Genomic DNA, 21,908 nt, shown 5'->3' on the forward strand with positions numbered 1-21,908 from the left:
AAGTTTTATTTCTTAGTGACGATTAGGCCTCTGAAGGACCAAGTCTGTGAAAGACTGTCCTGCTCACTGAACAAGTGGCCCTGTTGCTGTTGGGTGGCGGATAACAAGGCACACTTCCACTCCAAAGGGGGAAGAGCGGTGCAAACTGCAGCCCCAAACCTGGAATAAGGCTGCATTTTAGTCTTTGCTACTGCATGACCTCTCTCACTACTGGTGAAAGTGACTGAGGTGTTATTCCCCCCTACCCAGTGAGAAGAAGGAAGTAAAAGGAAATCAGGTCAGAATGGTGTCACGAAGATGTTTAATTTTTTTTCTCTGGAGATAAGGCAGTGCACCCCTACCAAGGCATGGCTGGGACAGGAGGTGTGTTGTGGGGGAACCAAGGAGCTTCGTGAGCTGTGTTCTCCTGGTGGTGAGCCCTGAGTGGATGTGGTGAGAGGCTGTGGCAGGGGTGCCAGAAACCAGAGGAGCAACTGTCCAGTCTGGGTGGTCAGGAATAGATGGAGGCTGCTCAAGGCACTGCTGCCTCCCTGCAGCCTCGCTGCCATATAAGGCTGCTCAGCTGTCTTGAGCCAGCCCGGATGGAAGACCACTTAAAAAGGAAAATCAATACAGTAAACTGCCTCTGCTAGTGTCCTTTCCATGCGAAACCCAGGAGTCTTGCACTTACGTGGTTTGAGCGCAGGCCAGGTAGTGTACAAACACCATGTACAGGTAGCCTGGTTCCTGCCCTTGCTTGTGTGCTATTATGGGAGAAAACCAGTTTGCTGGAGAAAAGCCTGTGGTGGGTAGAAAGCCTTCCAGTTCAACTTTAATGTTTAGCTGTACCTAAGTATTTTATTTCAGAGCTTAGTGCGTTATAGCATTCCAGTACACCTTTCAGCTTACATCATTTGGAATAATTCAAGATGAGAACAGAGATGTAGTCATGCATTGATTTCCCATTATTCTCATGCTTTCTTGGCAAATGACACGCCTTGTATTTTTTCCATGAAATGAAAAATGTACAGCTGTTTATGTTTAAAGAGTTTGGGGGAAACAAATGTCTCTATCGCAACCTCCCTTGTGATTATTTTTTCTTTTTTTTTTTTTCTTACTATCCATGTTTATGTATGTGAGCTAAGCTCAAGGAGTATATTACAGGTGTTTTTGCTAAATTTCTCTCTGGAAATAATTTTCTCATAAGTAAGTGTCCCCTGAACCTTTTCCCCCTGGACTATTCAGTTGAAGCTTCCATGTGAACTGTAAACAACTAGTTAGTGACATTAGCTAGTGTTGAAAAGTGTGAAAACACGTGGGTTTTTTTGGTTTTTTTTTCTTTTTGGGGGGGGGGGGTCGTCAGGGAGAAAACAGGTTCTATACTAAAAATGAGCAGATTGTGCTTGAGAAGTTTTCCGCGCGTTCCGGGGCTGTGAGTCCCCGCTGAGCGCTGTGTGCTGCTGCTGAAGGCTTTGGGCTGCGCAGCCCCGGCTCTGGCGGCGCAGGGGGGAGCGGAGCCGCCCACCGCCCTCTGCTCCTGGACCCAAACCAGGCACTGAGCTCATGCCTGACCCGCCCTTCCTTTTATTGCCTTTTTTTTTTTTTTTTTTCCTCCTCTGGGTTGAATGTGGACGAGCTGCAGCCCTCGCTTGCTAACTTTCCAGAGCCCACCCGCGGCAGGGACTGAGAACGGCTTTCCAAGGCCGGGCTCAGCTTCGCGGGGGCACGAAGCACTGAGGCCGTAAACGAAGTTCGAGGTTGTGGCGCGGAGCAGCGGCAGCGGGAGGCTCAAGGCCCCCGGGTGCCTCGGCCGCGCTCCCGAGCCACGGCCACACGTGTCCCGGGACTCCGCCCCCGCGGGACGTGGCCGCGGGCCGCGCCTGCCGAGCGCCGCCTCTTCCCGCGGCGTGCTCTGCTCGCCCGACGCTCGGCTCGGTGCTTCCCCGCCCGGCTCCTCCCGCCCCGGCACCGCGCACTGCGCGCCCGCCCTTATGTAACCGGCGGCATCGGCAGCGCGCCATGACCCAGCAGCGGGGACGCGCCGGGGCCTCCGCAGAGCGCACAGCTGCGCGGTAGTCCGCGCCGGCCCCACAAAGGGCGGGCGGTGAGTTGTCCTCCTCCTCCTCTTCTCCCTCCCCGCCGCCTCCTCCTCCGGCCCCGCAGTCTCCGCCCCCGGCACGGCCGCCCGGCCCGACCCGGAAGCGGCGCGGTGAGAACCATTTTCCTTGTGAGTTCAAAGGCGGAGGCGGGCGCGGAGGTCCCGCGGGCCGGGCCGCCGGGCGAGGTGCGTACCGGCCGACGGGGCGGGGGGGAGTGGGACAATCCGCCGCTGTCGTTCGGGGGGGCGGGGGACGCCTCCGCGCCTTCCCCCGCGGGATACAGACCCGCGTGGACACTTCAACTTCGCGACGGGCGCCTTTGTTTGCCCTCCGAGGCTGCTGGGGCGGAACGGGCCGCGCCCCCGGCCCGCGGGGCTGTCGCGGCCCTCGGCCCCTCTCCGTCCTATCCCTGCGGAGCGGCGCACGTGACGAACGGGCTCCCGCGGGGGCGCGCGCGGCGCGGCACGCGGCCGGCGACGGCGGCTTTGTGCGCGGCCCGGCGGGGACGAGAGCGCGGCGACCCCGGGACGGCGTGAGTACCGGGCATCTCCTGCGCCCGCGGGGGCGAGCAGGGCGGCTGCGCCCCTCGGGGAACGGCAGAAAGGGAGTTCAGGAAAAAAACTGAGGTTTTGTGTTTTTTGTTTTTTTTTTTTCTCTTCGGTTAAGTTTATGCCGTTAAGGCGGGGTGCGCGAGCGGCAGGACTCGGTGCCGGCCGTTAACGGCACGGAGCCCGCCGTTAGAACAGCCGTGGGCGCCGTTGGTGCGCCCTGCCATGCGGCGGCTCCGGCGGGCAGCGGGCCCGGCTGGCGCTGCCTTCTCCCCGCGTCCCGACGGGCACTTCCTTCTGCCCCCCCCCGCCCAAGGGCTGCGAGAGTTCCGCCCGGAATAACGCCTTGGCTGGAAACGGCCGCTTCCGTAGGGATTGCGGGCAGGGTAATCCGCGAATGAGGAAACCCCGTGCTCGATTTTAACGTCAGATCTGCTTTACTGATTGTCCGCTCTTTTCCACTCGGTAATTCTGCCTTTGAGTACAAACCATGGCAACAAACAGGCGTTGGGAGAGGGCTACAGCTGTTTTGAATGATTAAGTGTCATAAAGAAAAGGTGCCGGTGCTTGCGCTATTGCAGACTAAACAGCAAGGCTAGAGAACAATGTGTGGAAAAGTTTACTGAATAGCACGTAAAAAATTAGGCTTAATTAATCTTTTTAATTTTTGTGCTTTAAAGAAGAGGAAGTATGGAATGTAGATGTTTCAGTGCAAGAATAGCTTTCTAAATTATATTATTAACTCTTTAAAAGTCTGTTTGGCTTACGGCATAAATTCCTCTAGAAAGATTTTAAAAAAGGGTCACTGCGGTACGTGAGCATTGCAGGATGTGCTTTTGTGGTGTGGGGAGCAGGCTTGCGGCACTGAGTGCCCAGCAAAGCAGGCTGTGAGCCCCAGCGAGGCAGCTGAGGCAGTGCTACGTGCGGGATGAGCTGGGCAGCAGCTGCGAGCTCAGCTGTAACCCGAGCATTTGCTGCATTGAGCCTTCTGGGTGTCACAGCCTGGCAGCGCCCAGGCTGCAGCAGTCGAGGTGCAGCAGCTTCTGGAGCCCTGGCCAGTGCCAGGGAGCTCCCTGCTCGCATGCTGGAGGCAGATCACCAGCGCTCCAGCTGCTTAATTGCACTAGGCAGAGGTAAAAACGCGCTGTGTCCTTGCTTGCTACTGCTTCCTCGGGAAAGTGGGTCCTGTGATTGCTGTGAGGGTTTTGGAAAGATAAATAAAGAGATGACTTGTGTTATTGGGCATAAGAAAAGGCAGTCGCTGAGTAATTTGCTGTATTGGTATTTGGTGAATGCTGTTGAATGGTTTTGTGATTGTTTGCTGTGAAGTGGTGGTAATTTATGTCTTCTGAAAAATTATTTGAATTTCCAGAAGGTCCAGAATCCAATTCTCAGACTCAGTGCTGTGCCAGCTGCCTCTTGTAGGCAGGTTATTTCTGGCATGAGCCGGGGTAAAATCATGGTGAGGGGGCAGAGTAAGAAACACTTTTATTTATTTTTATCACTTTTATTTTATTTATTCAGTATCAGGGAACTTGTTAGCAAAGCAGCCAAAGAGAGAGAGAGTGTGTGCGTGTGTGTTCATGGAACTCCCTTTGGCTAAGCAGGGAAATCTGGTGGGGGAAAACGTGGGATTTATTTTTTTTTTAAGCATCCAGTTAGAATACTGGTAAAGCCAGATGTCACTTAAAATTGAGTGCTTGAGTCCTCTGCTTTGTTGTGGTCTTTGGGGAATTAGGTTAACATATAGAACTTCTTTTACAAACTACAGGTTTGAAAGGGAGATTTTAATTTACCGAGGTTCAGTTTATCCTGATTTTTGCCAGTATGCTTGGTTGTCCTTAAAGTTGTCCTCCACTTTGGGAATGGAAAGAGGGAGCATCTGCAAGGAGCCTGTTGGACCTTCTTATATATATTTTCATGTCATTACGTGCCTCATATGCTTACCTCTAATAGCTGATTCTTACCTGCTGTGCTCTCAGTCTGTTTTTCTTTAATCCTGTGTGATATGTAGTGTGAAATTCAGTTACATCTTCTATTTAAAATTTTTCAAATCCTTAACTTACCCCAGGCTGGGTGTCTCCTTGGTGGCCTGCCTATCTCATGGAACTGATGGAGTCTGGACTTTGCTTTTCCAAGAAGGCGTTTACTTAAGGGTGGTGTTTTGTTGTTGATAGTGGGAATGTTTTTTAATAGCGTCTGAAAAATCTCAAGTCCTGTGCAGCTGAGTGGCTATCCGCATAGGAGGAGGTGTGTGACATGGCGTGGTTTTGCTTTATTTATTTACATATTTTTCCTCTGTGCTTGTGGGATAGCCTGCATCCTCCACATGAGTATTTTGGGGGCGTTGACCTGTCTACAGGCATAGATCTATGAAAGTAAGGGAGAAGGCATTACGTTTCTCTTCTCAGAATAATCACACTCGCAGATCTATATTTGGAACTAGTTCTTTTAATACCAGTAGGAAGATAAACCAGTGGCTCACATGTACCTTAATCTGTTCTGTTGTCTGAATCCTGAATGATAACTGCGAGCCACATTCCACACAGTTTCGTTTTAGCTGATGATTTGGTGTGTCCTGTTGTTTGTAGTCGGAAACTCATTTATTGACCTAAATAACAGCTCGGAAAGTTAGAAAGAAGGTAGTGTGGGAAAAGTAGAACAGTGTGAGGGAAGACATGGGGGCAGCTAAAGAGCTGAAGGACTACAACATTGGCTTTTTTCAAAGTAAAATCTGCTTGTGAGTTGATGCACTCAACACTTTGCAATTCCATGATGTGAACTCCACCCTCTCTTAACCATTAGCAATACAAGATCCATTATAGGAAAGTGATGCAAGAGCAAAGGCCCTTTCTTAGCTATTAGAGGTTAAATAATTATTTACTATTTGGACTCTGTAGTTGGAATATTATCATATACTCTTGCTCTTCCAGCCCTTTCATCTAGTTACCTATTGGTGGAGAGGCTTGGCTTTTTTCCTTCCTTGTCTGAGAAAGAGTAGCAGCTGAAGTGAAACCTTAAATAAAATGGAAACAAGAATGCTGTGCATTCAGTCGGAGCATTTGAGGAGTTTGATAGATTTATTAGAAAGTATAATGTATCTCCCATGAAGAATTCTCTCATTTGTTTAGTAAGTGCCAGAGCTGAAGCTCCAGAGACACTTGGGTTATATTTAGCCTAATCTCGAGGCAACACCTTTGAAAGTAGGTAATGAAGCCTGATAAAACCTTGAGTGCTCTCTTAGGAGCTGCCTGCAGACTGGCTGAGGGCAGGTCACTGGCTCTGCTGCGGCCCTGCTTAGTGGCTTTTGTCAAGTTATGGGATTGCTTTGTGCCTCAGTTTCCCCATCTGTAAATAGGTCGTGGTGATCCTGCCTTCCCTTGTAAGTACTCGGGGTCTGTTGCTGCAGGATGTTGTATGTGAGCTGTTACAGCAGCATTTTACAGTTGTTGGTAACATTTGCTCAGTGCTCCATGTGGTTTGACCTGCCCTTGTTTCTCCTCTTTGTCTTTTTCTCCTGCATTTTAAATTTAGAATCGGTCTCAAAGGGCTTTTTTTTCTTTTCCTGTTTTCCCTCATTATTATTTTTTTGTCCTGTAAAATAACTTTCCTCTTATTTTTTTCTGTCCCTCCATGTTTTTTCCCCTAGCATCCTGCACGTTCTTTCTGCCAGTCATTTCTTTTGTTCACAGATGTCTTCCTCTTGCTGTTCCTGTCTGTCCTCAGAGCAGCATTTCTCTCCCCTCCATCCGCTGGGATTTCCTTTTCACCTGACTCATCCCCAGTAGGTACATCCCCGCTCGGCTGGGCTCTCCTTGTGCTTCTGTTCCAGGAAGCCCAGCCAGCAGGGAAGGCTTTGCCTGCTCGGCCCCTCTCGGGGGAGATGGCTGCAGGCGCGGCGCCCTCCCTGCTCGCCTGCTGCATCCTGCTGTGTTTGGATGAGGGCAGGGGCTTTGGGCAAAGCCTGTACGAGGGTGTTCGAGCCTTTTCTCTGTGCCTGGCTTTTGCAGCGGAGCTGGGAGATTTCTTGCTTCCTCCAGCAGCGAGGGTGGGCAGCACCTTGTTGCTTTGGCGGCCCTCGGGGTGAGTGCGGAGGGCTCCCGGCCCTGCTGCCGAGCGCCCGTGCCCGGCGCCGCGGGCCGGAGGCGTTGTGCTGGAGCAGCCGGTTGCTGCAGGGAGGAGCGGCTGCGGGGGCGGCAGGAGCAGAGTCAGAACAGTTCAGAGATGGGCAGGGAAATGAGATGGTTGACTTGAGGCAAGGTGAACGATTTCAGAACAGGAAGCGGGGGGAGGGATTTCTCTGCAGTCTGCTTCCACTTGAGCTGTCCTTAGTATAATCACTGCTGTGCTAGCTGGTCCTGCAGGCAGGGAGAGAGGAGCTGCGGGCTGAGCTGTATGTTTAGGATGGAATGGTGCTCCCGTACTTTGAGCTTCTGTGGTAAACAGTCTTGCTCAAGCATAGTGAAGGAAAGGAGGAATGTGTTGGTGTAGTTCTCTTTTCTAGCTGGTTTTCCACCAACGGCACAAAGGAAAAAAACGACAGCGCACAAAATCCTCCTTTCTTGTATAATTAGTAACTGTTATTTTATTTTAATGGATGAATACATCAGTATTTATACAATTTTGGGGGTTTGATATGCTAAGGGTTTTTTTCACTTGCCTGATTTTCTCTTTTTTCTTTGACAGACATTCAAGCCCTTGGTTGGAAAAAGTGTATACAATTCAATTACTGCAGTAGAATTCCTTGTGGACAAACAGCTGGATTTCATAACTGAAGATAGTGCCTTTCAGCCCTATCAGGTAAGGAATTTGACTAATGTATAAATACTATCAATTTAATTGATTTCAAAGCCATGATTTTACTATTGTTTAAGTGCATTTTATGTCCTAGTTCTGTGTTACAGGAACAATTTCCTATTGGTTATTGGCAGAGATTGTTCCTTGTTCTGTGAAAGATTATATTGGGTACTGTGTTATTCTAGTTAATCTGATCATGTCAAGGTGTACCGTGCCACGAATATTACCGTAGCACCTTCAGATAAAATACCTGACCCCTTTAAAGGTTAACCAGTACCATTAATTGTAGAGCAGATAAAAGATAGTATCCCTCCTTCTGAAGCTTTCATTTTCAGGTCTTTGCATGATTACAGTGATATTCCACTTCCTGAGTTTTGGTTCTCTTGGAAAATGAATAACAGAAAATGTTAATATCTTAAAAAAGAAACACTCCTCTTACTGTTGCCTGCTGAAATTTCCAGTATCCTTGATTTTAATGCCTCTCCATTAATTAGAAACACATTAATATATTGATGTGTGTGTATTTAAAGAACAAGAGAATTAGATTCCCCCCCTTGCTGCTTCAGAAGAAGGTCTAAAAATCTCTTCTATGACAAATAGAAAAATACTTGATACTTCAATTTGTGCTGAACTGATTGCAATTACAACAGCCATAAATTCTTCCTTATGGCTTGGATGGTACACTGTGGTGATACAGAAATAGTACTTAGAGGCTTGGAATAACAGATGGCCCTGAATAAATGCTATGTAATTTTGTCCTGACACCCCTTCTTCCCTCCTGCTTCACCAAGATGTTTTTTTTTTTCCCAATGCCAAATACAGAGCTAGAAAAAGAAGAGTGGCTGAGAGAGAATCCTAGGGAAAGGGAGAGGCAGGTTCAGTTCATGGAAGGGCTGGTGCTTTTGTGTGTCTGTGGTAGGGAAGCCAAACGAGTTGAGCATTTCTCATCAGGGTGAGGTTACATGTTATGACTCGAGCTGCTAGAACAGTTTGGCTGTGCCGCAGACAGCAGTTCCCACTCTCAGACCCTGCACTAGCGCCTTCAGTCCTCGAAACCAGCACAGCCTTGATTTTGGAGCATGCAAAGGGGGGGCACGGCGCGGGGGAAAAGCCTGTGATGTTGATGAGCTGAGCTGGATTAGCCCAGGGTGCATCCAGTGCCGCGGCTTCCTCCACGGAGGGGGTCAGGATGACGCAACACGGAGTGGGATATCCTCCTTTGGCAGCAGCGACCTCCTAAATCAGCTGAGCCATGAAGTGTAAATTCACCCTCAGAGTCCAGCCGCAATCTTCCCGATTCATTTTACAAAGCAAATACTGGTGCTACTGGCTGTCCTTTGCCTGAAATCTGTCAAGATCATGTGTCTGGTAATGCTCATTCCAGTAACAGTAATCAATCTCCTTTTGGCACTGGATCATTTCTGATCTGAACAAAGCAAACTGAGCATAGGAGGGACTGCCTTTTGTTAACCAGTGCCATTGCCAGGCAGTGACATAGCAATGTTCTGTGCATTTTAGGCCCCCCAAAGAATATTAACTGATAGAGCAGTAGGCTTGGAAGCACCTTAATTTGGGAAGGTGCCTTCAGGTTGAAGGTGTCATTTTGTGAAATATGTCATATGAACAGACAAAATATGTCATACTGTCTTGATTGGTAATATGAAATTAGCAGTGTTGGCAACTTCACTTCTCAAAGGCATATTCACCAGAAATTGCTACAAAGCAGTAGCTTGTCAAAAATAGTTCCAGAGATAAGCTTGTTCTTCCTAACTGTTGGCCTCTATTTTTGATGCATAGAGGGCTATTCTGTGTTAGATCAGGCTGTTTCCTCCTCTCATGGAGCAAATAGTTACCTATTGAAACCTGAGATGAGGACTGTTGATCTGTATCCCTCCTGAGTAGTTTGGTGACAAGATACTTAAACTGTTTATTTTAACATTACAATAAGTTTCCTGACAGAGATTCCTCTAAGTACTAAGGCACCCAGAATTTGCATTTTAACTGGATATTGCTTGGATATTGAGTGTAGTAGCATAAAACAGCATTGTACTCGCTGATGAATAGTGCAAAGATTTCTTTATTTGAATGGTTATAAAAAGCTTGATAAATGTTTTTCATAGGAATTTGTCTTCGCAGGGCTGGCGCTATCTCAGTGCCAAGTTTCACAGGTTAATTGTACAGATAAGAGCTTTACTGAATGATAATGTCTTCAAGAGAATAGAAACTATATGTACTAACAGTATGTTAGACAGAAATATTAGCTTTATTTCTGAGACTGGCTTTCCACTCAAAGATAGCTGAAGTGGGAGGATTGTTTCTATTCCTTTTGCATGCTGTTTTCTGTGAATGCTAGAATTTGCTAGCCATTAGTCACTTAGTGTAAGGTAGTTTGTACTTGTATGTTTTTTCTGAAAGACCTCCCTTTTCCTTGCCATAATACCAGGTCCTAGATAAATTTCTGGTAAACTTCCTGTTACTATCTCCTCTGCAAAAAAATGGCAGTTTGGCTCCCTTGTTTAGTCTGGAATAGCATTGATCTGCTTGTGAGAAGAAGACAGAACTGAGGAATCATTCTTTGCAGGGATGAGTTCACTTTGAGTCTTCTGAAACGTGTTTAGGTTTTTGTTTAAGCTCTCATGGCTGCACATTTTCAATATGAAGTCCTTAGAGACCATGTTGACCTAAACACTTTTTTATTGCATTTTGCTGTTAGTGCCTAAAATTCCAGTATCTTCCTGCCAAAACAAAGTTTGAATTTGTGTGGGAAGGCTCCATTTCACTTCAGATACAATTCTTAACTACTGACTAATTTTTCCCATCGTTACATAGACTCATAATACTGGTAATGGGCAGCAGACGAGTATTTGGTACTAATTCTGCTCACATCAGTTCTGATCAAGAAACACTGGTGTTTCACATAACTATTGGGCCAAAAGGCTTCATGAATAAGGTGCTGCTGTCCAGTGTAAAGGTGACAACTGTTCAAAGCAGGGAAAACAGCACACTTGGCATCCTTTCAGACTTGGCAGGAAAAACAAAGTTTGAGTAGGCAAAGAACTAAATTACTGTCGTTACCAGAAGTGGTTCTTCCAGAACAAGATTAAAGAGACTTTGGCAGGACTTCTGGGGAATCGTGACCCATGCGTTCCCATGCCATGTCTGCTCTTTGCATAAATAAACATGTTTCAATTGTTAAGAGATTCAGTGACCTTGCTAAGGGCTAGATGAATATCGTTATTAAAAGTAGGGTATGCTGCTGCATTATGTGAGCCCACTTCCATGCCTTCACAAGGTTTGCTATATCAACTGTAACACTTGCCAGTGAATTTGTTCTTTACTGCTTAAATGTCCATGTGGTTTTTCTCTTTTTTGCCTTTCGTGTGTACTGCTTAGAGCCCTGCCCTTCTCTTTAGAAATTGCTTGGATTCTGTATGTGTGGTGCCTTAAACAGCAACCTGCAACTTGTTTCCTGTGGCTTTTCTCTCTGTTGCTTCATGGAGGATGTAAACTGTATTATTCTCCATGTGAAACTTGTGTGTGACTGACTCATTCATTAATCTGGGATGGTCAGACCATTTAGTCATGTAGTTCTTTTTATGGTGGTGGTGGGGGGATCTTGAGGATAAAGCAGATGTGAAGGTTTGCTGTGGTGCTTTGCTTAGCAATGGAATGAAAATTCTGTGCTTTGTAGGAAATAGACATAAAGTTTACAACATTTTGATATTTTTAATATCAAATTAGTATCTGTAGGAAGTCTAGTCTTGAAATGGATATGTAGGTTAGGTCCTTAATGTGAATTCCACTTTGCATTCATAATATCATGTATGTTCTGTGTTTTAAAATTCACTAGTATAGTGAGTTTAGTAATGGCTCTTGGTGTAGTCTGAAAATGAACACTTCTTCCAAAAAGCTGTTTTAAGGAAATATTACAGTTGAGTGTACACATACAAGTGTGACCTAAATCAGATACTTTGAACTGAAGTGTTTTTCTGTAATTTGTACTGCTCTGTGACATCTCTGTGTGTCTGTTTTGTGGTACACATATTAAGTTAGGCAGCAGCAAAGCTAATCATGCCTTAATTTGTTTAAGCACTGTCGTTTACTTGAAGGACTATAGATGGGGATGTGAAGCATTAAAGCCCAGCACATGGTATGCGTGACCTCATCAGAGTGGTGTTTTTGTCTGGGTGGTGTTTGGCAGTGCCCGTCACGGACACTGTTGGGCTGAAGTGTGTGATTCTGCTGTTTCTGGCTGAAGCAGCTGGAGTCAACTGCATTATACTTTGGACAAGCAAATGAAGAATAACAAAAAGTGTTTTATATTGTGGTTTTTTTCATAGTAAAAGAGGCTTGTGGAAAGATCTGGAAAGACTGTGCTTTGCCTGAAGCAGTGAGTGCATTTCAGCTGTGTCTGGGTCGGGCAGAGCAAGGGTGCATGATTGATTATATACTTCCAAATATGTACATACTGTGTGTGATAATGTATTTCCAAAGGATTTCTGAGCACACAGCACTGGAGCAAATGTGCACAGTGGAGGCAGGACAGAATTCAAATGAAGTTCCTTCACAATCATTAAATGTCCTGCAGAGGGTATTTTACCACTCAGGGAGGAAAGTGGAAGGGTGCACAGTCTTTAAAAAGTCCTCTTGCTTATTTGGTTTAAAGAAAAAAAAAATCTTGCTAAGAATGAATATTTATGATGAAATCTCTCTTCAGGCCTCACACTCTCCTTCAGAACTTTTTTTTTCTGGAAGACAAGCCTGGTTGCTTTAGTGTTTCAAAATGGTACAGTCTGCCTGTCTACCTCTGTGCTGAAGGTTGCAGATGTAAAGATAGGGCAATGAGAAATCCCCCGTGGGAGGTGTTGCATGAACAGTGATAGGCACCTGTACTTTGCTCTTTTTCTAAATGTGTGTGGCACATCTGAATGCTGGCAGGTCAAATGTCTAACACGCCTTAAAGATTGTTGAAATAATAAACTTTCCCACTAATCGTGCAGTAGGTACATCAGATACAGGCCCTAATATACACCTATCTTGATCTATTACAAATTCAAGTCGTAATGCCATTAAGAAAGACTTGAGTGAAGGGCCATGGGCAACACCACTGCTCTGCTTTTCTGTTCATTATGGGCTGACGTGGGATATTTCAGACCTGGATGCCTTTGGGTTCCGTGACTTGTTTGCTTGTAGGAGCAAGTAAGCTGGGCTTGTATAGTAATGACATGTGCACATAAAAAATTCTTTAAACATCTTGAAACAGGGATAAAATAGTATTTTTCTGTCTGTATTTTAAGCACCCCATAATTATATGTGCACTCATTTTTCAGGCTTCTCTTACTTTAGGCTTCAGGCTTAAAAATAACTACTGCAGCTGAAAATTGCTTTTCCCATAAACTTTTACCTCCAGTGATGGGCAGGCAGGAGCTTTTGGGGTTGGTCCCACCCTTTGAGGTTGCCAGAAGCAGCTCGGGAGCTCCGGGTGCCGGCCACAGAACCTCTGTGCTCCCCTCCTGCTTTCAGTTCCTCCACAGACAACCCAGGCACACACAGCTTTCTGCATCTTTAACTCCTCTCAGCGTTGTGCCGAAGAACTGTCTCGATTCTTTCCCATGTCTCTGGACCACCCATAAGGAGTCCAGCTGGCTTCCCTGGCAGCCTTGTAGAGCACGATGGTCTAAACAGCTTGTTACCGACACATCGCTCGCTCGGCTCCAACATGTGGGGAAGCACAAAGCTGCGTCCAGCTAGAAGTGGGTCAGATGACTCACAGCAGTGCTCACTCCCAGCAACACGTGCAGGACAGGAGAGTTTCATCCCAGTGCTCCCAAAAGGAGAGCAATGAGGGAGGAGGGATTGGCACCCTCCATTTGTAGAGTCAGAGGGACGAGTACATCATCTGCCCTAAGCCTGTGTTTGTGCTTCTCTTTGAAGAAGAGCTGCTCATTTGAGAACTTCTTCTGTTTTCTCAAAAGAGGTGGAATAAAATAGCACCTTTCTGTTTTACCTTGATCTGGTAAGAAGTAAGAGCTTCAGTCAGTTTTTTTGTCTCTTAGCAAGGTTTGGCTCAGGAGTGGAGTTCTTCAGATCTGACAAGCCTTAGGGAAGTGAGCAGTGTGGAGGGGAGGCCATCAGTCACAGGAAGGTGACACAAATAGTGTGGCTCCACCAGTTCAGGTGGAGCTGCTGAAGCTGTGGGAAGGCACACAGGGAGGAATGGGGAAAGAGTTGTGAGGTCCTTGGGATAAGCTGAGGTTATCCCAATGCAGATGACACTCAGATCCATAGGAAAACAGTTTTCCTTCCCCAGTCATATTCTTCCTACAATTTCTGAAAAACCAGTTCAGTGATTTGATTTCATTAATCCTACTCTAGGAGGTAGTATTTAAGTAAGTAATTAAAAGACTGGACTTCAGAATGGAAGAGATAGAACAAAACCTGCTTCTTCTTTGAAAGTGAATATTAAATCCTTTTACTGAAGTATCTTGGTACTTCTGAAAGGCCATGCTTGGGATTACTGAGTTTAAAAATCCATCCAGTGTTTCTGGATAGAAATTCCTGTGTTTGATCACAAGTGATTACTTTTTCACCAGTAAAAATCCATGGAAAATACCAGTCAGTAGTAAGTGAAGGAAGCCTTATTCTTGGTTCTGTGTCCTTAAAATTTCTGTTTCATCTATTAAAAAAGAAAGTTTAAAGTATTTTTCTTATGTGGTGGTCCTGACCAACCCTGCTTCTGTAATCCAGACTCAGAGTCCGCTCCTAGAGAAGTCTGTTTCACATTATAACCAGTTGCTGCTTTTCCCCTGTGTTCTTGGTTTCCCAAGTTTCTCTTTGTTGGGATTGGGAATCCTCTGTGCTTTTAGGGATCCCAGAAGTGCGAATGCAAGTAAACTCTGCAGTGCTGCATGGGAGTTTTCACCTAGAGCAGGAAGAGAGTAGGCATTCCTGCATTTCAGGTAGAGGGAAACTTGAGTTTCATGAAAATGTGTTCTTAACCAAATTAAGCCTTATCTTGACATGATAAACACAATAGCTCGTTTGGTGAAGTGCTCATGGTTTGTTTGCTTTCGTCCCTCCCTTGGATACAATGCCCTTTTGTTCTGGCTGCCCCTCTAGACCTTTTTCTTACGGAGTGTATTTTTGAAATTACACTAATAGAAGTAATAATTTGTAGTCTGGGGTTACTGCTTCACAGGAACTGCTCCACAGCCTTCAGCAAGCTACAGTTAGTAGAGGTTGAGAGCTATAGCAGTTCCAGGTCTGTGTACCTAATTCTTTTTCCAGGCCAGACATCTGGGGAGAAACTCAAGTAATTTTATACCAACTTGGATTTTTAAAATTAAAACCAGGTATGAATCTTACAATTTTCTTAGATGTTGGAATAACTTTACTAAGGGCTTGTGGAGGGCTTGATGTACAGAGCATTATTTGTTTTTAACAGTGTACTAGTAATTGCAAAGTCTTTTTACTACTATTGTTTGTAAATACTGAACCCTCCCCCCCTTTAATCTAGCAAACATTTCCTGTCTTTTGAATGGAATTAAAGTTAACTATTCCCTTTCTTCCCCTGTAGCCTCCTCTACTTGAGTGTATCTGCTTGTATTATTAAGGGTAGTATTTTAATGTTTTTGCTGAGCAAGTGAGTTTGAATCATATACTTTCTACACATCTCACTAAGCATTATATTTTTTGTGATTTTAGTTGTGAATTTTAAGCATGCAGTTGGAAATTAAATTTCAAGCATAAAGACGGGTTTTACCCCATTTGAATGTTTTCTTTGCTTTCATTGTCTTATCACCATGTCACACCATTTTGGTATATGGGAGATAAAATCAGGTTAAAGCAGGTTTCAGAATGCATAAGACTTGGTGGCTGAATTATGGTGCTTGACAGGCTTGAGCTTTTTTCTTCCTTTTTTTTTTCTTCCCCAAGTGATGTAGTTCAATTTTGAATTATGTCTTCAATAGGAATTTTTTGGTTCTACATGCTAGGAGATTTGTCTATGAAAAAATATGGTGAGATATAAGATCATTGTATCAATTTTAGACTCTGAATGACTTACCTAAGTTTACCCCAGGGAATTTATTGCAGCAATAACTGAAACATTCCTGTTTTCTGATTAGCAGTTTAATCTTTCCTCTTTGCAAGACTGTTATTCATCAGTTCTATAAAAGGCATATCCCCTGCTTTCTCCAGAGTTGCAGAGAATTGTAATGTTAATCCAGCTATGATATATGTCCCAGCTGGTCAGATCTGTTATTTATAGGGAAAATTCCTAAAAAGGCTCCAGCAGGTCATAATGGAGCTCTCTACAGGAAAAAAAGATAGTGCTGCTTTAAATCCTGTTAAAAATTAACTTTGAAAAGTTCTCTGCAAATATAGACTTTTAAAATGGGAGAAAAATCAGTTTTATTTTGATCTACTTTCATAATACCAGCATGTGGGCCAACATGTATGTATTTGTATTCTAATAAACACATTATCAAATAAATCCCTGAAAGCTGCTTGAAAATAAAACATTAATGTAGTTCAGTGGACTAAAACACACTGGGTTTCAAGAACACTTGGATGGTATCTGATGTATTCTTTCTGCCTTAAAAAAAAAAAAAATTGTTTGTAGAGATTTGTCTTCCGCCCATAATCCTCATGAGTTACAGAGAAAAGGAGTTGGAAAGTTGTATGTTGCCAGAGTTCCTGTTTGGTAAATAGGATTGAGGATATCTGCAGAAGAGACTAGGTAGCTGTGTGATTGCTGTTGGTAATCTAAGCTGGTGGTAGTTCAAATTCCAGAGCAGGGAGTCATTCACAAGAGTGATACAACTGATGGATATCTCTAGGAGGTGGTGTTGATTCTAGGATCTGTCATCACACTGGCACGTATGGACAGTTTTCTCCAGTTTTCTTCTGCAGAACTGAATTGAGAGGCTTTGCTCTTCACTTCAGTGAGCTCTCAGTTACCAGTGGTCTTGTCAAGGAATATGGTATTGCTGAGTAATGCAACTCTAAAAGATTTTGATGGAGGTGACTGCTGTGAGCTGAGAGAGGACCTGTCTGGTCAGTCATTGTCTGTGGTGCTGGTGGTACACAGCCTTCCAGCTGCCACAGATAACCTCTGCTGTCCCTCATGCAAGGAAGATGTGTCTGTTGGAAGGTGGTCAGTGTCTGAGCAGGCCTCTTGTCTTGATTTCTGGTTGCCCACTAGTGCAGACAACTAGCGATCAACAGAATGTACTTTCTTTTTTGCTTAAAGATGCTGACATCCATACAGCTTGTCCTTCAGCTGATGGCATTTGGGTCTTGTTGAATACCTTCTGAAAGCTGTTCACAATTCACAGGGTGTCTGGTTCTCAGTTTAAATTTTAATATCAATGTATAAAAGAGATTTCTTCAATCTACTTACTTAGCAGGTCTCCTTGTTAGCATCAACTTCGCTCTGCTAATTGCTTGCTTCAGGGAAATGTCTGCACTTTGAGGTTGCTTTTCCCATAGTGGCAGTGAGTTGCTTAGTGACTCAAAGGCTGTTCCAGTATTGCCACATGACTGAGTGGCTTAGGACCAGTACTCCCTCCCTGTTTCTCTTACAATTAGAAAAAACAAAATGCCAAATTAGTACAAGTTGCATATTGCTGAGATGGTGGTGATAAAAATGTGGAGCCTGCCCCGAGGAAGCGGAAGGAAATGTGATTCAGTGGAAAATGAAAGAAAAGCAAATGTGTGTCTGTGTCAGCAAAATGGGAGAGAAGGTGGACATAGAGTAATGGTCTTTTTTTTCATTTGACCTTTATTTGTCTGCATGTGGAGAATATATGTAGTACAAACGGTCAGCACAGTATTCTAGGTGGAAGCTGAAAGCCCCTCTGTTTTGTGGATAGGAGCCACTTTTTTTGGGAAGTCTTAGATGCTATAAGATACCTGACTTTGGAGGAAGAGTTTGCTTTTCTGACCCAGATTGTCCTAGCTGCTCAGAGAGAGAGAGAGTAACATAATTTGTGGGCATAAGGGTCATCTGTTTTTTTAATCTCTATTTTCAAGTGCAAGACTATTGTAGCTGCTACTACAGCAGTTTTTAGGCTGGTTATTGACAATACTTGTCTAGCCCAGGTTTGGTTTTGCTTATCCATTGGTTGTTGCTTACTTTCCTGCTGGATGTTCATCCTGTTGTGTTCGTGCTGTTTTGATTTCCCCTCTGCCTTCCCACACCAGATTGTCATGTACAGATAGAAGAATAGTAAACTGACTTGTAAAATGTAAGTTTTACACTATGCCTAGTTCACCTGAGGTATTGATAGTTATATAGGAAGGCAAATACCTCTGTTGATTTTTGTGTCAGTAAGTTAAAATAATGGAGAATATTACACTACAAGTCAGATTCCCCCCCCATATAGTTATGTTCCTAATGTTAGTATACCATAGTATACCAGTTATGCTTCCAGAACTGAACAAGTCAGTGTGGTGATGCATCTTCAGGCCTGAAATCAGAACTTGGAGAAGTGTATGTAGCCCTGATCACTTGGTTCTCAAACATGATAATTAAAATTTTAAAATCAGTTTCAACTCTTGAGGTAAAATGAGGAAGGGAGTAGGAGTGTGTGGGGAAGAGTATTATGCATAGGGAAGAGTGGGGAGCAGCAGAAAAATCGTTGATAGCTTTTCCTGAGAAATGTTAACTTTGCTGACAGTTGGAAAATCACTAAATTTGTATTCTTTTTTTTCCCCCTTGTAATTTTAACTTCCTACTTACAGAAACATAGTCGCTGCTGTTACACACTGAAAATAACCCCTAATCTTGAAATGTTTGTGGTCTGAACTACCTATAAACATTTGTCCTTGGAACATTCAGAGCCCCTTCTGGGTGGGGATTAGTTATCCCGGTTGTCTGCCCTGGCCCCTGCTTGCAGGGCGAGCGTCACTGCCCATCCCTGCCTTCCCCATGCGGCCGTGCCTCCGCGCACGTGTAAGCAGGGCTGACCTCGGCTCGACTTTGTTTCTGCTTTAGGGGTCAGGGTTGTGCCTTCAAGCTTGACTTAACTGGTTCAGATGTAGCCCAGCAGCTGCTGGGTTTGAATGAGGTAAATTGTGACTGTGCGCTCAGAACAGCAGAAAATAGGTCAAGTGTGGGTTGGGTTTACATAGAAAGCGCTGGCGTCGCCTGGTAAGCCTAAGCCTCTTCTCTCAGCTCAGACAAAGCCGTTTAAGGTAAACTGGGAAGTTACAATCTCCCCAAAAAACTTTCTAGCCTTTCTAGCTTTCCAGCCTTGGTGTTGGTGGGTGGCGTTGCCCTTGATGAGAAGCGTGGAGCGGGAGGGAGGCTGCCCTGCTGGGTCGGTGCGTTCCCAGAGCAGTCCCCTCTGGTGTGGCCGTGCAGCACGGCCCCGGGTGCCTGCCTGACCTCCTGCCCAGCAGCTGCACTGCCGTGGCAGCTGGGGTGGCCTTTCACTTGTCAGAGAAATCAGGAATATTCTGGTTACCGGTGGTTTATGCGTGCTGTGTGTCTAGGAGGAAGCTGCAGGAGATCTGTATTTAGATTCATCTAAATTTGCTCATTTCCCTCCTAAGTTCTGGTGTGGTCTGTGTGGCAGCCGCAGTGCCTGCCTGGTAATACCCTCAGGGCTGTCGGTTGCTGCCAGTTTTTCTGTGTTTTAGTTAGATTCTTATCTTTTGCCGCTGAAAAAAAGAAGTCTGGTAGCAGAGCAGAGGGATACTTCCAGTTCATAGGTGATGTTCTTGTTACAATATTTGGTATTCTGCCTGGCTGCATTTTGTGGGTTTTTTCTCACTCTGATGTCAAGCAGGACAATGTTAAGATTGAAGGTTTGTTAAAAATTCCTGTCAGTGGAAGAGAATACAGATCAGTGATATAATCATGTATGTCAGGTGACATAATCAGTGAAAGATGAAAGAAAATGATTTTGCTGGTTATCAAGAAATGAAAATAAGGAGAGAGTTGTACAGGCCTGCTTTCAAATGGGGGGTAAAAATTGGCATGAATGTGTTTGAGGCCAGGTGCAGGTACAATACTTAATCTTTTTTATGGGAGAAAATAATAAAAAAATTGCATTAGAGGACTAGTATAAATTCTCAGCAGTTTAGAGTTTGAAAAGTGCTTTTAGCTGCTACTGTTCTGCTCTCTAAAGACTTGTGGCAATCAGTAGAGAAGTGTTGGCTTGTTTTCACACTGCAGTTCTCATACCTAATTTCTATGCAGCTGAAGTTCAGTGCAGTTGTACAAATGACTTGCTGCAAAAGGGGAAAAAAAAAGGGTTTGGGTCTGATTTTATATAAGCTAATATTCACTTATGAAACAAGAGCAAACCTGAAGGTTCAGGACACTAAGGTTTTCTTTTGCACTGTTTGAATTTAAATGTGGTCCCTCTACCATTCAAGTCTTGACAAAATGCTTATTTCAATGTGCAATGCACACTGTGTAAACATTGTAAACAGGACTGTCAAGTTGGTTATGTACTAGTTTTCATCTAATTCGTGTCCTAAATTATCAGAAAACCTCTAAGCAGCCAGAGGAAGCTATAGTTAATTAAGCCACAGATGGTGAGGACTAATGTGGCGTTGACCTTTGCGAGGACTGCAAAATCTACTTAGTCTTTCTCTGGAAAACACTAGCTGAAATGAGTTCCTACTGATAATAGATAGATGTCCTTGATGCATGAAGCCAAATGTAGAGACACCATGACCAAGGAAGGAGGTTTCCCAAATGAAGGTTTGCAGGTTCCTAATGTGTAATGGGTGTTGAGATGTGGTCTTCAGGGCTCTGATTTAAGCCTTTTTAATGCCAAAAGCCACTGTTTTTCTAGGACTGGCTTACCTGGAATGCATATTGTCAGCTCTCCTCCTCTTCTTTATTGACAGTGGAGAGTTGACAGCTGACTGGAGTGTGTGCACTGTCCCTTAAGCAGCATGAAGGCTCTGTGACTGGGGGTAGGAGCAGCTACTGGAATCCACTTCTTTGTTTCTCTTTGCTCCAGGGTTTCATCTCTCAATGAACTAATTTCTGCCTCTCAAGCTTCTGAACGATGACTTGGAAGAGTATTGTAAAATGCTAAGGCAGTGTGTTGCTTCAGTAGTTCATGTCTTGTGGAGGAGGTAGCTGTGGAAATAATGTAGGCCTTCCTAGCCCAGTCATACCTGGCTGCCCAAAATGCAAAGGGAACTTCTGGTCATTTGAGCCTTTAATAGTACTTTGTATGGTCTTTGGCCAGTGGGCAGGTTCAGCACATCTGGGGATAGCTCTCTGTCTCTTGTACAATATTTTTTTTGTGGATGGAGAGCAAGAAGAATTCTCATTGGGATTTTGACTTGTTTTTCTGTGGGTACTATCTTGAAATTCCTGTTTGATCTCAAAGGAATTTTGACAAGTGGCAAAGTGATCCAAGCACTTGTTCACCTGTGACTCTAAATGATAAATTATTTTGAGTTATTTTATGTCTGAATAAACTCTCTGAAAATGCTTCTCTGAACAAAAATTTCTCCTTCCTGGTTAGACCAGTGTGATACCTTAACCTGATGGTATGGCCTATGGTTTCAACCTGCTTGTATCGTTTTGTACAAGGATAAAGAACAGATAAACTCGGAAAAGCACAACATCTTTTTTGATACTTGGGGAAAATTTCATTCTCTATTCTTCTCAGGACTTCCCTGGAGTTGAACACATCCCCAGCAGGTGAGCATGATCACCTAGAGAGATATGCAGCTGACCCAGTTCTTGGGATAATTAAGCGTAAAGTCCAGTCCACCGGAAGTGAATTCCTCTTTTGATCTAGAAAGAAGGAAGAATATCAGCAAAGATGTGAAAAACTAGTCATAGATTTGCAAGCTTCTGATAGTCACGTTGCCTCATGTGACTGTTTTCCAGAAGGGCCAGAGTGGTTATCTCAACCGTATTTTTCTAGCCCATAAGTCCTTTGTCTTCTTCCCAGAGTTGCATATAGTCATTTGTGGAGCAAGAGGCGCTGCCACTTGAAGTACGTGAAGAGCTTCCTCCAGTAGATTTGAAGAAGAATATAACAGTCCCCTTTATTTGATTTGCATCTTGATTTGCATAAGGATTTCAAACCACTATTAACATCCTTCTGGAGGAGATATTCCAGGGCTTGTGGAAAAACTAGTTTAGGAGAGGGTACCATAACTTCTGTTTGTAAAACTACTTTCAAATGAGGAAAAGTCTGGAGGAAAATCCTGCAGGGCATTTAAATCTTCTGGAGGTTAGTCTGTCAATCATGCTGCATCAGCTAAGAACAGGAAGACTGAGGGTTACGATTGCCAAGGTTCAAATCTGTAGACAGTAATTGTTCCTTGAGCAATATAAACACAGGGCAAAGAAAAGAGCTGGGAACTGCGGAGTCATCTGCTTGTCTTCTGTGTTAAACTGGGGAAGAGACTGCAAGCCATCAGCCTTGCCTGTTGTCCTCTCCCTGCTTTTGCCAGAGTTTGTGATGTGTGCTGAGACTGTGTGGTTAAGGCCACTGCT

At 44.5% G+C, this 21,908-nt stretch overlaps 1 protein-coding gene across 10 annotated transcripts in view; it reads left to right on the top strand.

The window, feature by feature from the left end:
- JMJD1C (jumonji domain containing 1C) overlaps positions 1–21,908 on the top strand; it is a 160,010-nt gene that overhangs the window by 96,284 nt on the left and 41,818 nt on the right. For 3 of the 10 annotated variants that reach the window (XM_038141280.1, XM_038141286.1, XM_038141291.1), the window contains exon 3: positions 7,313–7,426. In XM_038141280.1, the coding sequence (XP_037997208.1) occupies positions 7,313–7,426 (114 nt within the window). Of the gene's footprint in view, positions 1–1,367; positions 2,084–2,131; positions 2,264–2,322; positions 2,611–2,728; positions 3,760–6,439; positions 7,065–7,312; positions 7,427–21,908 lie in introns of those variants that run through there. The other 7 variants (XM_038141281.1, XM_038141287.1, XM_038141288.1 and 4 more) reach the window with 6 other exon arrangements.

This window comes from Motacilla alba, chromosome 6 (assembly GCF_015832195.1).
Source record: "Motacilla alba alba isolate MOTALB_02 chromosome 6, Motacilla_alba_V1.0_pri, whole genome shotgun sequence".
Lineage (NCBI taxonomy): Eukaryota > Metazoa > Chordata > Aves > Passeriformes > Motacillidae > Motacilla > Motacilla alba.